General features: G+C 41.0%; 1 protein-coding gene across 4 annotated transcripts in view; it reads right to left on the bottom strand.

The window, feature by feature from the left end:
• Positions 1-3699: 3699 nt before the first annotated feature.
• adgrb3 (adhesion G protein-coupled receptor B3) overlaps positions 3700-15794 on the bottom strand; it is a 122603-nt gene continuing 110508 nt past the window's right edge. The window contains exons 23-31 of one of the 4 annotated variants that reach the window (XM_086121744.1): positions 15054-15157; positions 14389-14487; positions 13989-14160; positions 13781-13876; positions 12465-12504; positions 10237-10925; positions 8884-8919; positions 7896-8000; positions 3700-4847 (exon numbers count right to left, since the gene is read on the bottom strand). In XM_086121744.1, coding sequence (XP_085977870.1) covers positions 4659-4847; positions 7896-8000; positions 8884-8919; positions 10237-10925; positions 12465-12504; positions 13781-13876; positions 13989-14160; positions 14389-14487; positions 15054-15157 — 1530 coding nt within the window. In that variant the 3' untranslated portion in view covers positions 3700-4658. The remainder of the gene's footprint in view (positions 4848-7895; positions 8001-8883; positions 8920-10236; positions 10926-12464; positions 12505-13780; positions 13877-13988; positions 14161-14388; positions 14488-15053; positions 15158-15794) is intronic. The other 3 variants (XM_086121745.1, XM_086121746.1, XM_086121747.1) reach the window with 3 other exon arrangements.

Below are 15794 nucleotides of genomic sequence, written 5' to 3'. Positions count from 1 at the left end.
TAATAATTTCACCCATAAATTGCTCCAGAGTATAAGTCACAAACTATGAAAAAAACTGCGATTTATATTCGGGAAAATACGGTATTACTGGGAGGGAGTAAAAAAAATGATTGATAGATGAAAAAATGATAGATTTCTAATAAATAAATATATTTCAGCTCAGTACTAAAGGCACCCTTGTTAGAAATTCCTGCTGTACTGATTCCTATGATTGACGGTGTCTATCAAACGGTGCAGTGAATGCTGTCTTTAGGTCTCATTAGGTATACCTGACGTACTCTCAATTCCAAATCTCATGTGGTAACAATTTAAATGGTGTTTTGTTTTTTAAGCCTCCTTATTTCACCCCTTACTGTGGATATGTATCAACTAAAAATAACAGTTAAACACATCCATCCTTGGATTAGTGTTGGACACTCAGCCTTTGCCTGTGGTGGATTTGCTGGAAATTTGCTTGGCTTGTTCAATTAAGTGTATGTGACATACGCACGTTGTCGCCAAGTATTGTGTGAGGCCGTTTTTAAGCTTGCTTATTACGAGAATGCCGCCCCCACATCGCTTGCTCATAAACGAAATAAGCGCTGGGGGGGGGGGGGGGGGGGGGGTAAATACATAAAATAAAGCAGAGATGTGACAGATCAGACTTATTAAATCTGTTCCTTCCTACGTCATCTTTTAGACAAATTCCTCCTGGGATAAAAGGATAAAACTTTTTTTTTTAATTATGATTTTTTTTTTTTCATGAATAGTCACTAGCAAACTGCCAGGAGAGTGCGTCACGCTGTCATCCCCCAGCAGTGAGAAACAACACTTGAGCAGCACGATGTGAGACCGGTTAGTACGTCTGCCTCACAGTTCTGAGAATCTGGGTTTGAACCCTGGACTTGTGTGTGGAATTTTCTTCTAGTAGGGCCTTTGGAGTGCCTGTCTACCCCCTCAGCGTGAAAATAAACACCCAAGAAAATTTCTTGCTGTCTATTCCTGAAAATGTGCCTGTGAGCAAGACCCTTTGCACATCATAATTTACTACATAACCACCCAAACACATTTCTCCTCCAATGACTTGGCAGCAAGGTTGGGTGAAGATCTATTTTCAAGCCATTTTTGTACGACACTATCATTTCAAAAGCCAAAAAGGTCAACAAGGCATTATTTGATCCTCTCCTCTTTCATCTATAACTGCTTCAGACAACAAAGTGTATGCAGAAAATTGGTGAAGATTGCACGACTGTCTGTGTCCTATGTGTTGTGTTGTGTTATTTTTGTTATTTTGACTTCAAAATGGCGCCGCGAGAGTGGCTGCCTTTCCAGCAGCTCCTATATTTTGTTGTTCTACTTCTTGCTTTCATAACTTTGCTGCTGTGAATTGGGAATTTCTCCATTGCGAGACTAATAAAGGTTTTCTTATCTTATCTTATCTTATTTGTTTATTTTTGAAATTGTGACACTGATGCAGCGGTCGCACCCCGGCCTGCGGCGTGTCCACAGGTTTGAGTTCACCTCACGGGACCTTCTGATGAAACAGCACTTTTCCTTAGCGGTGCCCGTGGAAGTAGAGTGAAGCATGAGGGATGATCCAATGTGATTGTTTCATTCACACTGTGGGCCCTCTCTGCGTTCAAGCAGCCTGAGGTGGGGGGTCGGGGTGGGTTGCCATACACTCCCAGGGCGGTGGGAGGTGGGGGGGTCTGTCAGCATCCACAGCTCGATTTAGTAACACGCAAACAACACGGCCAGCGTGTGGTCTCAAGGGCATGCCACCTTGAGTCAACACTATTAAACACACATCCCTATAATCATCTCATCTTCTTGCTCGCTACTTTTCTAAAATTGGCGCGGACCCCAATTTTCCCATTTAGTTCACATTTCAATACAATCTGGATAATTTCCCAGTCTTGAAAACGGCTGACATAAGACCACTCCGACAAAAAAATTGGCTTGATGCCACGATGCTCAACAGCTATCCCCGTATATCACGCCCGTGAGAAATGTGTTTTTCAGCATTTCTCTGACTTTCTTCGACCAAATGCAGTCAAACCTCGTTACAACGTACCTCGAGGGACATAACGAATCTTTACGTTATAACAGTAATCCGTTGTAACTGTTTCCAATAAAATGGCCGGCCACCTCAAGGGACATCACAAATCTTTACGTTATACTGTAATGGTAGTTTGTTGTAACCGTTTCCAATAAAATGGGTGCCAATTCAGATGTAAAATACAGTATGAACATTTACAGATGTGAAAACATGAACGTGTAAAAATGAGAGAGAATTTCATCCTTCACAGACAGAAGGATTTGCTTTTCAGACGACGTGCTCAGGACCGCGCCGTACCTCCGGAAGCACAACAATGTACGAGTCGATCTGTAGCGTTGCTAAGCAACGGAGGGGGAGAAGGGACTGTACATTTTATTCATAAGCAAGGTCGCGGTGGCAGTTAGCTTCCCACGGTTCGTTGTAACAAAGGCCTTTGCGTTATAATGACGTTTACGTAATAAAGGTGTTAGTAAAATCGGCAAATGGAAAATGAATCAACTGAAATCGGGACTTTGAAATTTGAACGTTATTGGGATGAAAACGTAAACGGGGTATGTTGATAAGGGCTTCAAGTGTAACTGCTTTGATGATTTTGAACCAGCCTTCGAGAGACTTTGATCCTTGCATTCATCTCTAGTAGCATAGTCGTTTTCACCTCGTTCTCACGGGATTCTACCAAAGAGCCTGAAAGACAGCTGTACTACATCCAGAAAACCGGTGCTGCAGTAGACGTACCACCAAAGCAGTTCTGTGCAAAGGTCACCGTCATGGCTTCCTGGAGCTCAGAGGACAGATTTGTGTGACCGCAAACTTTCATGGTTTCGTCTCCGCAACACTTTTAATACAATTGATGTACTTAAATCACGCAGGTGCACTGATGCGTGTCGACACAGCTCAAATCAAAACGTTCTCAATTTTCTGACATTTAAGAGATTGAATGAAATGAAAGGAAGTCCCTGAAGTTGACTTTGAGCCCTTCAAACAGTCCGTGTGAGGACAAGTAAACATTGTCGATCATAAAATACACCATTCGTCCTCATGCAGCCTCTTCTTTGGTGATCCTCGGTCACGCTCCCACCATTTTTTTTCTTTTTTTGTTGCTGCAGTGCACGGAGCTGCCCACCACACAGAACTGATCGCCTCTTCCCATTTGTGGTCCGTCTCAACTGCACCATCAACGTTTAAAAGGGAAACCTTGTGGTGGTAAAGAAGCCCACTCACCTTCTGAATGTTTTCCACTCCAAATGAAAATGTAAAAAAAAAATTGATGGCGGGATGAACTCATTAAATATGTCAGTAAACTTTACAGTGCAAACTATCAACACGAAAGAGTGACAATAATCTGAGCTGAAAGTCATCTCTCTCTCTCTCTCTCTCTGTATATGTATCTATACAGTGGACAGGGACTGAAATAGTGAACATCTGAATATAATTGTCCACATTGAAATGCATTGGGGAGAAAAAAAACTCATAAACCTCGAATACGCATCCCCCGCATTAAAAAAAAGAAACAATTGGATAAAAACAACAACTTTGCAAAAGTTTCAAAGCATAATTATTTGAGTACAAAACCGAACGTTGTGCTGTGGAATTTCCTTTTAATCTAATTCACGGTGTTCTTGTGTGAATCCAAAAGCAAACAACAAATTTGACACCACATCTGAAGCAGTACGAACATATTTCCTCTTTTATTTACATTCCTTTTCAAATGTTAACATTTTCGCTATAACTTTTGATCAGGTTGGCATTATTTCATTTTTTTTCCTCATTAAAATAAATTGGCACAATTAAAACATATGTAGACAAAAGTTTATTTACACCATACAACATTTTCTTTTTTTTTGCCTGTTTTTTTTGTTATTTTTTTTTTGTTTTTTAAATTTTATTTTATACAGGGCTGCAGATGGGAGAGCTTGCCGGGGATCCTTCAAGCGGGTTCCGCAGTATTAAAGTTGTGAAATATATTATTTATATAAAAGTGAGTATTATCTTTATTGCATTGAAAGCAATGAAGAATGTAGCCGGACAAACATTCATTTTAATATGACACAAAAGATACTCTTTGCCTCCCATGTTTCATACTAGAAAGTAAAAAGTGTCGCAATGGCCAAACGGACTGTTATAAACTTTTTAAAAACCTGCATAAATATATACATTGTGCTCCTGGGCCGAGTTAGCAACCAGACCCAATGAAGCTGGGACCACATGGCGTGTCGTTTGCTCTATGAGGTTTCTTCTTGACGTTGGATATATATATATATTTATTTTTTTTCCGCATTCTTGCCAATTCCTCGAAAAGATAATTTGAAACAATGTGATGGTAAATATTGTACACCAGGCTGCCCCGCACTAAGTACACTAGTGAGAATACAAAAAAAGTAACACTGATGGTTTTCCTTGTCCCTTCTTCCCCATTGTTCCTCTCTCTCTCTTTTCGCTCTCATCAGTCTTGTATTGGCACATAAAGTCCCTGCCATGCTTCCAATTATCCCGACATGAACGCCAAGTCTGTTAGAAAAGTCTGTTGCTTTATTCAGTGCAAAATACCTCACTTCCTCTTCTTCTTCTTTTTCTTCTTCGTCCTCTCCTCCTTTCCGAGTTTGCATTTTCATCTTCACCTCTAGACCTCTGTTTGGAAATCCCCCTCCTGGACATCCAGGGGGAGGTTGACACACTTTTCCCACTCGGCAGGTGTCATTTCCAGTGAGTCCTTGGCGCTAGAGTCTAGTACATTCATAGTGGCGTAATTCTGGTACTCGCACGCCGGGTTGTAGCTCTCCCACGGGTTCTTGTTTGGCATTGCCTTGTCCTGTGAACACGGCCACATTCGTCAGCACCACATCGTTATCACATGGAGTTTTATACCCACATTTACTATTCAGTAATTGCCCCTAATAAGTGGGGGTGACGTTCCTGATCCACTTGCAATACCTGAAAGTCCGAGATTCAGTCTATAGACACCTAAAAATGTCACCCCTCCTATTTCAAAACCTTTCCCACTAATATTGTGATGTGTATAAAATATTTTCAAGAAGGGAAGTAAAAATAAACAAATGAGATCACGTGCTTGCACAGGTGTGGACACCCCAATACAGCTCGGGATGTGGATGTGTTCAGAACCAGTTGTTTATTTGCTCTTCATCTCTCTAAAATATTCCACAGGTTACAGGTCACATTATTGATGGAAAAAGTTTTGAAATAATCAATCTCGGTCCGGTTATTTTAGATCACGAAACCCTGGCATTCGATTAGGGTTTTTTTTAATCCACCGTATGCTCTTCATATGTCGGCCATTCGTCTCGGCACATCGGCAGCGACAGCCTCAAAGTCGCCATTGCAAATAGGAAGGAGGCGCTGCTCGCAGGCAGGGAATATGAAATGGAAAGTCATTTCTGAGAGAATCACTGCAGTATAATCGTTGGGAGTGGAAGGGGCGGAGGCTGGGAAAAATAGGAGGGAGGGTAATGCGTGGGTGTGCATGTGTGTGTGCTGATCTTCTATAGGTTTGCGTTCGCACTATAAGAAGGAAAGGGAGTTCACCAGCTTAATAAGATATGGCAGTACGAAAAGGCGCCATGTAAATATAAATGGATATCGTGATCATAGATGATGATTATTATTATTGTTATGGACTATTTTTATGGGTCATTGTTGAGAGGAAGTCATATTAAATGAAGGTGTAACGGTAATAGCGTATATCAACCGAAACGCCAATATCTCGAAATTTTTGTGTGTCGTGTATGTCACAGCTCTGCAAAGTCTCTTTAGAAGCCCACACAATCTTCTATTTAATGGTCTCTGCACCTCATTTGCTGTATTTTTGATTTAGCGCCGCGTGGTGTTTGTGGATGTGTGCGTATATCAATTGCCTTGGTGTGATTATAGACTTCTGGCTCGCAAGTGACAGAGAATATCCGTCCGATATGAATCGACAGCTGTCTTATTCAAATCAGATTTTTATCCTTCAATGATAGAAGCTTTTTTTTTCCTGATCTGAAGATTTATGTTTCTGCAGTTTTTTTATTTCTTCTTACGGTGGCGCCTTTCACGCCGCCTATAAAAGCTTTCCGCTATTTTTCAAGTCACTGTTTTCCATAAGCGGTACAGACACAGAATGGCAGGGCCAAGTTGAACCGTCAATTGAGTCGACATTGGAACCATGATAGAAGCGTGAACGGCGTAGGTGCAAAATTAAAGACCTAAATTTCATATTCACCTCTCTTTTATCCTGTGAAATTTAAAATGATTAAAATGATAAAGAATTTAAGATTTCCTTTACTGAGGATGACCAGTTGAAATCAGCAACAGTGGTTCGATCTTCGAATTGTTTATTTTTATTTTTAATGGCAAGATTTTTGGAAGCCAGAGAGTCCTGAAGCGGCAACGTAACCCAGATTTGCATGTCAGAATGTGCCGTAGTGTCTCATTAATTGATGCTAACGCAGTGGTCAAGTCATAAGTACAAGACATATTTGTTCAAACAAAAGAAAATGCTTCTAAATTGTAAATATACAAACAGCCAAATGAAAACATATGGGGTAACTGAGCGTGCCTTCGTGTGCTGTGCGATGAGGTCATCTCAAAATCGCTCATGTCCAAACCATCGTCAACTGAGGACAACCCGTACTAAATAAAATAATCCGAAAGAAACATTCATTTCAAAGGTTTGGGATCACTTATAAATGTCCTTTTGTACTTCTTCTTTTTACCTGGAAATATCCTTATACACGGTGTAATCAATGATGATCACGTTAAATTAATCAGAAAGGCAGTTGTAGACCCTTTTCGTGTTTTTTATTTTAAAGATGAAAAACAAGCATTGCTTGTCTTAAAAACAAAAAAAAACACATTTTCAAAGTGACTTTTGAAGAGTGCTGTCATGGTGTGTTTTCATGGAAAACATGAAATTGTCACAGTGACCCCAAACTTTTGAGCAGTATTGTATGTTTACACTATTCAGCTATTCCATCCAAATTAAATACAGATTCATCCAGTGATTAAACTTAAAAGCAGATGTCATCGTGGTTTGTTGTGAGTGGCATTGTTAAGAACTTTGGAAACCTTTGAAAAATGGCTTTACGGATTTTAAGTCCAATTTGCATACCCTGTGTTAAAAGCCGCCGTTGCTATTTGACAAGAATCGAATACGTCACACCAGACATCATACATCTACTGATTTAAAGCTGGGCGCCGCGAGCGAGCACAAACAGTTACACATCCCTCTGGCTCGATGGCTTCCGTGTAAAAGGCAAAGGCGGATTAATGTCAGATCATCTGTTACAGCTCTCATGCGGCTATTTTGTGGGATCTCGGTGTCAAATAGGCAACTGACATGACAAATATCCAAAGTGATTCACATGGGAGAAATAAAACTGGAATTGTGTTGTTGTGTAAATGCAGCCTTAGAAGAACAGCACACGTTAGGTCAGGTTGGGATGCTGATAGATTAAATCATCCGCCATGCATTTATGATTTTAAAAAAAAGATGGTGTTGCTAAGTAGATAAATGTATATGTAAATCAAAGTGCATTCATGGCCTTGCATTGGAATGGATGCACTCTCGAGAGCAACTACGGTAGCAAACATCCTTTGTCTCTGTGACTGGCTTGGTGGAGAAAATGCATCTTTTCTTCGCAAAAAAAAAAAAAGCAAAGGTGGGGGTAGGCTATCACCCGGATAACCCCCGCCACCCCCCATGGCCAGCTTCTGCCTCTGTATAAATGAACAACCTGTTCTACATAAATTCTCATTAGCACAATCACACACACGTAGCCTGCACTGTACATTGAAATGGATTTGAATGTCGCTGAAATCCACCGCCCCCCCCACCACCCCCCACTGGTTTCCTGTTACTCACCATGCTCCCCATATTTGGTATGTCTCGAAATCGGTCCAGGGTTTGAAATTTCTGATTCAGTTCCTGGAACAGCTCCATGTGTCTTTTCCTGGTGTGCATGACTTTCTGCAATGGCAAGGGTTTTTGCTTTGGTATTGACAGCCAATAATGCAAATGCATCTTCTCTCCACCCACTCACACTCTGATCAATGTGTTAGTGTCAAGGTAGTTTGCTTGTAGGCCAGGTTTCAAACAGATCTGCTCGGGTCTGCATATACTGTATATACTGTAACACACCGCCAAAATAAAGGAAACATTGGGATGATTTGTAAGAGGACGGCAGAATGACTTCATTCAAAATGGCAGGAGTAACCGAATCGAGCTTAATTCTTTTGTAACAAATTGCCTCATTTAATGTTTTGTTGGCGTAAGAGGAACCCTTATAATCCAATCTTGGCCCAGGGCTTCCTTTAAAAGGGGTTGCTGTGTCTACTTTAAAGCAAAATTCCAGAAACACTGCCAGAAGCTTTCATTCTGTTTCCTTTACTTTGAAAAGGGGGCATTGTACGTGTGTGTGTGTATATACATACACATATATATATATATATATATATATGCATAAAACCTGATTTGGCAATGCAAAGGAATGCAAAATCCTGCCAAAAGAGGGGTGGAATTTGCATGGAAAGACTAGCGGTTCAAATCAGTCATGAAATGTGCAAATGACTTTAAAAGCATATCATTGAAAAATCAGTGCAAAGGCGATGGATGGAGGAGATGGAGGACAAAATGTTGATGAACGCTCATCCTGTTTGTCAGTTGAGAGCCTTGCTTTTACCTTAACTACATAGCGTGACAATAAATCTTGTAAAATCCAATAAGCTTAAGAGGCACAACAAGTTCGAGTAAATCAATTGACAAACACAAGGATGGCTTTACTCGGTATATTAAAAAAAAAAAAAAAAAAGATCGATGCATGTCTTAAGTGAAGGAACGTGTTTTAACATACCTCAAAGTCCAGATCAGAATATCGTGATTTTCTTCTCTGTAAAAAGAAAAAAATAAATAAATAAAATATGAGGAAAAGATTTATAGGGCTGTCACAACACAGAAAAGTCTGTCTCTATGAATACAGTGGTGCCTTGACTGAAAAATGAGTTGAATTTAAGTCAAGATACAAAGCTTTTGCGATATTTTCCGCACTATAAGATGCAACCAAAAGCATTCAATTTTCTCAAAAGCCAACAGTGCACTTTATAATCCGAGGCGCCTTATGTATGGATCAATATTCTGATCTATTTTAAATGTTCTGTAAAGCGCTTTGTTACAGCTGCACAGCAGATGTGAAAGCTTGATTTCAATAAAGGTGTGTTTTATTGTATTGTATTCCCCAATGCGTAGCTCCATCTAGTGGACGCATAATGTAATTGCGGCCACTATTGTTGCTTCTATTCTATGCGCACCCTATGTATGAAAACAGTTTCAAAATAGGCCATTCATTGAAGGTGCGCCTTATACTCCGAAGCGCCTTATAATGCAGAAAATACGGTAACTCAAAACTTCTGGTACTTCTGGTTTGTCTGAGTCTGAAAATTATTTTATTTTGACAAGTGACAGGATTCTCTCCGTTACACCTGTCCACGACAGATTCTTGACGCATGTCTCAGAGGCATAATACTCATTAAAACCACAAGCTAGCAAAATGAGCAAAAAGCAGAGCACGCACAAAACCAACTCTGCACAATATGAGGCGATATACAGTATATTCTACAAATTTTTTCATGCATTTATATTTGTTCTGGAGTGCCTTATGTTGGAGCATTTCAAATACCCGAGTTTTTGTGCTTGCTGCTCGTGTCAGTCATTCATTTTATATTTGTTCCGTGGTTTCAGTTGCATGTTTAAGCGTTCCCACAGTGACCATATTAAAACATTGTGGTTACCTTTGTTATTGGTGCTGGTGCTCCTAGTAAAGTTAAATAAATATACACAGTGGATATGCCATCGTTGTTGTCGTGTTTTATTATTCAGGCATTATTTCATTATTGTTGTGATGTCACTTATGAATTACTGACTTACGTTTATGCCACACTTGTTGTGTAGGATTTTGTGAAGTTGCCTCAAAGTGTTTAGGAAATAAAAAGAAATTGTAATTGAAGTAGATAAATGAACGGTCCTAAATATTTATTCATTGTTCATTTGCCTTTAGTTTAGCTTAAGCTTAACCTGTAAGACGGCCCAAAAGTATGTATAATAATGGGTAGGAAGACCTTGAAAAAAAAATCGCCTTGTAAATCGCAATTAGTTATTTTACAAAATCGATCCACCTGATTCCATATATTATACAGTGTATAGCATTTACCTCTAAGGAGCTCATGGAGATGGTAGAGCCCGTCTCACTCCTCGAGAGGCCAGCGCTCTCCTCCATCTCAGCAAGGAAGTTCTTGACGGCCGTGCGGGGTTCAAAGGGCAGGTTCTGCATCTGCTCGGGGGCGCTGGGGTATTGCTGCTCCAGGTTCACATTCATGTGGTCCACACCCGACGGGCTGATGTTGAAGTCAGGGCTCATCTTGTAATGCATCAGCCTCTCGTGCGGCAGCGTATCCATGGTGATGTTCATCTTGGTGTCCTCCTTTAGGTGGGCTGGCAGGGTAGCAGACCCCGAAAGTGCCGCCGCCGCCGCCGAGGCACGGGGCATGACAATGTAGTCCGTCTCCATCATCTGACCCTGTGGCAGGTGGCCCTCCATGTCATGGGTGCCCATGTTCTGGTCACTCTGGCGCATGGCGTCGTCGGTGCACAGGTAAACGGTGCGGCGCAGCTCGGCGTTGTTGTCGCCGGCGAGCGACTGCTCCTTTAGCTCGCCCACTCCCATGGGCATGTGCAGTGCCGAAGGCTGCTGGATGATCACTTTGGAGATGATGTTGCCGGGCAGCGTAGAGTAGTTGAGGCCTTCAGGAGCTTTCTCATCCTCCTCGTCATTGAGGGATATGCGGGAAAGCGTGCCGGTGACGGTAGCGGCGCGACATGAGCCCATGTCCTTGTGGAGGGCTGACAGGGCGGAAGCACACGTTTGAAATCAGCGACTCATGCCTGTGTGAGTGTGCACATCATCTTCAAAGGAAATTTCCAGTTAGTATCGTCCAATTTGTAAAGGAAGTGATTAAGGTGCACTGACAGCTGATGCTTTTATGTGATCAGAAGAACGCCACATTAAACAAACTGCTTCATTAAATTTCATAAAATATCTGTTCAGCAGTCAAGTGTTTTTTTTCCTTTTAATTATTTTCACTTAAGGAATTTTTAAAAGTCCAACGAGCCAGCACAGACCACACTTGTCACCTGTGAATTTTTTTTAACCTAACAGGCAATCATGTTCATTCAAATCCCAATTTTTGGAGTTAAATGGAACAAACCTAACCTAAGTACAACATATGATCTTAGATATATGAGTGGCAGAAGATGTCATCGCTATTAATATTAATTGCTGCCAAAGGCATAATCTGGTTCAAATCCAAACAAAACATTATGGCTTCTGACCCTGCACATAGCAAGATGACTTTAACAGCCTTTAAGCTTGTTATGCCTTAAGTACATTCCCATCAACGTTTACACTCGACAGCGTCAAATGCATCATTGTGCACCACACATAATTGTACAAGTGTGAGCACAGAGCGTAATCTGGTCATGATTTATTCATGACACCTGACTGCTTTTGCTGTTTTTTTTTCTCCAGGTAGATGCACTTGAGTTTGACAGGACTGCACCGTGTTGAGGTATATGGTCCAATCGACTTTCTGAGACCTGTGAATAAGTATGATTGATTTGGTCTTAACCCTGGTATTTTTTTAACAACTCTTGAATACTACATACTCTTGTAAAGCGGCTCAAAAGTACAAAAGAAGAACAAAAACACCCCCTAAACTAAATATTACCTTCCCAGAACTAAATATCATGAGGAACATTGTCCTAAGGCATGAACTCCAATTTATGATGGTGTGAAACATTTATACAGTCTAATGACAGCGTGCCATTCAGCACAAAGTGGCTATGGTGAAATGCACAGCAGTCTGGTTTCACTTTAAAACTCCGTATAAAAGGAGTAGCCAACAGCTCTTTTTATACTGTTTTGTTCTCAGATTAAAGTCAGTGCTTTGGTAACTGTGAAAAACTCCTGTGGGGATTGTTGGCTGTTATGCAACTGCGGCTATTTTTACTGTCTAACCTCTTTTTTGGGGTTTTTACTTGCAAGGAGAGGAGATTGTTGTTACAGTGCTCAGCATAAATAAGCACCCCCCCTACAGAATTTGTGAAATTAAAAAAAAATAGATTCCTTTAAGAATCAATCTTCAATGGCATGATGTACTACAAAATGCTCCCACAAATGTGGGCCAGTGATTGCAAATGTATGTCAAGCGGGAATGTCGTCATCGAACGGATTATTTCAATGTCGCAAACACAAGCACACACTTCTGAAAACCTGGCAAAGCAACATTTTCAATTCATATTTTTTTTTTCAATTCATTGAGAAACAGAGTTTACTTTCTACAGGGAGGCAACTTTGGGCATTTTCAGTGGATGTGCTCTTACCTGACCGGCAGGCAATATCGACATCCTTCTCGAAATCCGTCTGCAAACAAGATATCGTGATCAGTAAGACATTTGGAGATGATGTTGCCGGGCAGCGTAGAGTAGAAACACCTCTGACTATGCTACACGTCAGTCAAACCAAAACATTCTTCAATAAAATCATGTTTCAAAGGCATATTTTTCAAGATAGCATTTGTGGCGGATCCTTTTCCAACCCTAATGGAGTGGCCAGTGAGCGCATATCTATGCATGACGGTACAAATGGGAAAGGGAGGCATTTTGCACCTGCTGCAAATGACCGTATTGAACCGAGAGAGCCAGACGCCACTCTGCTTTTGTGAAGACTATTTCCCTCAGAGGAGTATTACAATACTAATGTCAGATCATTTCTCTGACATGCCACTGGTATCGTGGCGCGAGATGAAGAGACTGGCATGCCAATTTCAAAGGTCGGGCCGAGAGCGATGCTCCATCATCCCAGGAAAGGAAATGAGTGAGATGCGTGCCTGATGGGCATGGGGTCAGTTATTTCAATCAAACAAAAATAAAGGCTTGAGCTTTAAGGGCCTAAGAGGAGCACTAATGTCATGTGGTATCTATTCGGGGATAATTATGAGACAATAAAAAACAATGCACGGCTAAATGATGGTAAATGTTGTTGAACCTCAAAAGTAGACAGCATTCTTTAAGATATCTTGGTCAAATTCAGATCTACAATGTTTTGAAAAATTATATATTTTTTAAAATTTTGCTCATATAATCGGTGTTTAAAAAAAAAGTCGAACGTGGGTAAGCTTTGCAAACCGTCTCACAAGAAGACTAAATGCAGTTCATTGTGTGGCGTGTATTCCGTCCTCGTCTATTTATCATTATTGATTTATCTATTTTGTACTGAGCTGCCTGGACAGAGCTGCACGACTCATTTGCATAAAGAAAACAAGCTAACTCAGCAAGGTGGCAAGAACCCAGAGTTGAGTGCGCACAATTTGCTGGTGTACATTGTTTTTGTCAACTTATGTTGACATTCCCAGAATGTACTGAGCAACCACAACTGAAATATGAAATCATCAATCAACATCAGAAATCACAATTACATTTGCGTGAAGGCATCACAAAAGTTAAGTTAGAAGTGAAAAAAAACAGATGAGTTCTTGATACTGCCCTTTTTACAACTCCTCACAATTGAAAAGCAAAGGGGGGGGGGGCACAAGCAACATCCTGAAACGAATCAACCCCTGCGGCTCGATAGAAATGAAGCTATAGAAACATCAGTTGGGTTAAAGCTTTAATGATAAAAGTGGAGAAACCACACTTACCATTATCTGAGCATGGCCATTCGGAAAGCCCCCTGTTGCATCACCACTGATTGGATCTTGGCAGTTTCGGAGTCGACATCTGAATGCATCTTGGACCTAAGGAGAAAAATGTTTTTTTTTCCAGATTTTGTTCGAGTTAGTCGGTATAAAATTGTGACGATAATTTGCCTTTGTCCTCCCTCAGCATCACAAATAAAAATTGCTCTACCTCTCGCCGTAGGATACAGTGCACCATCACTATGACAAAACCCTGCAGTGAGTCAAAGACCGCAAAGAGGATTTGAAAGAGGATGGAGCGCTTGTCCGTCATGGCAAGCACTGCGGACATCCAGGTCAAGGCCAGTAGAGGCAGGACGACGCAGGAGCTCCATAGGGATGCCCTGAGAGGATTTAAAAAAAGAAATAAGGCAAATTACTACATGGTATCCGTCGTCATCTGAAGGCTGTTCAATCACAAACACAACTAAGATTTTTGTTTTCTTTCTTTCTTTTTTTCCTGGCGTGATCGGATGTACAGCGCTAAGAGCAGTTGCCATGGCAGTGGATCTGCATTATCGAGGTGGACCTGCTGTTTTGCAGCATTGTCTTATTGATTCGCAGTCACTTACATTGCGTTGCTCGCTGTAGTCGCTGACAAAGCAGTCGTTGATACAACACCGCATTTGGCGCACTTGAGAGTCAATCCCGTGTGCGGCTCACTCATCTGTCTGTGGGGCATAAGAGACAACGGCGTGACCGACCACGCTAATAACCACAAAGTGTGCAACGTCAAATATTAGCAACGGCACACGCAGCCAGCGCGTGGGCGTAATGGAGTTTCATCTTGGACTTATTCTGCCAACAAAATATGTATTCATGTCGCTCCCGTGAGAAAGCTGACCTCGTTATGTCCTGTGATTTCCACTTTCAATAAGTTCCAACACTGTGTATGTATAAGCAGCTGTAAATATTGCTTTCTTTGCGCTACAAATCCGCAACTCATAATAAAATGATCTCGATGTTTTCAAGCTACAGAAAAAAAGGCATCTGAAAGGAATTGGCCTCACTGGTTCAACATTTACAGAAACAGGGTAAACATTTAAATGAAATGAAACTAACTCATTCATTTATGTCTTGACATAAACATTGACTATCTAAAAAGTGCAGGAAAGATTCAAAGCAGTAGGGCAAGCACATTATTGTTAGCGCCGGAACACGAGTTCAAATTAGTTGTTATTACTCATGCTGGCATTGAAATAATGAATAATAAAAGAAGAAAAATGAAGGTACTAACAAGGACGTGCTGTCATACCCTGCTCGATGCTTCATCTTCTTGTCCAGTATGCCGTCTCTGGACACTAATTTATTAAACACGAGAATACCGATCACCATGTTGACCTGCAAACGAAGCAAAGGGATCTTCAATAAATCATACCAATGCACAATTATTTTCAATATAATGTTAAAAGCATGGTTTGCCGAGATGACATTTTCCATTAGTCGCCAATGATTGATGTAATTGTCCCATTTTTCTCCCCACCTCAATTTTGCGTGTGTGCACTGAGCGTTGACCTCTAGCTTCTGTGTGTGTGTGTGTGTTTTTTCATATCTGTCACATTTCAGCCAGCGGATGAGCATTGCCGTGCACACTCAGTCCGGCACGGCAGCCTTAGGAAAAGATCTGCCTAATAAGAAACATTTTTCCTCTCAAAGGCACCTTCATCTAACATTAGCAGCAACTTCGCTGACAGGAAACTGGAGCAGCAGTGTGCAATTTGAGGCTTTATATGTAGTTGCTTTACAAATAAATTGAAGCGCTCCTTGTTCGTGATGCCATTTTAGGTCTGAGGCAAAAGAAAACTAGAGCAAAGATGACAAAAAAAATTCTCTGTGTGTCTTTGGCTCGCAAACTTTTGCAAAATATCACTTGATTTCAAATTCCACCTCTGAATGTTCTTTTTCCACATAAACTGACAGTCAGTATTACGGTGGGAGGTACCTCTGACAGTTTAATAGCATCAATATTTTAATTTGA

This window comes from Hippocampus guttulatus, chromosome 10 (assembly GCF_054856545.1).
Source record: "Hippocampus guttulatus isolate MCC_2025c chromosome 10, RoL_Hgut_1.0, whole genome shotgun sequence".
NCBI classification, from domain to species: Eukaryota; Metazoa; Chordata; class Actinopteri; order Syngnathiformes; family Syngnathidae; genus Hippocampus; species Hippocampus guttulatus.
This window is presented reverse-complemented; position numbering and strand designations above follow the sequence as displayed.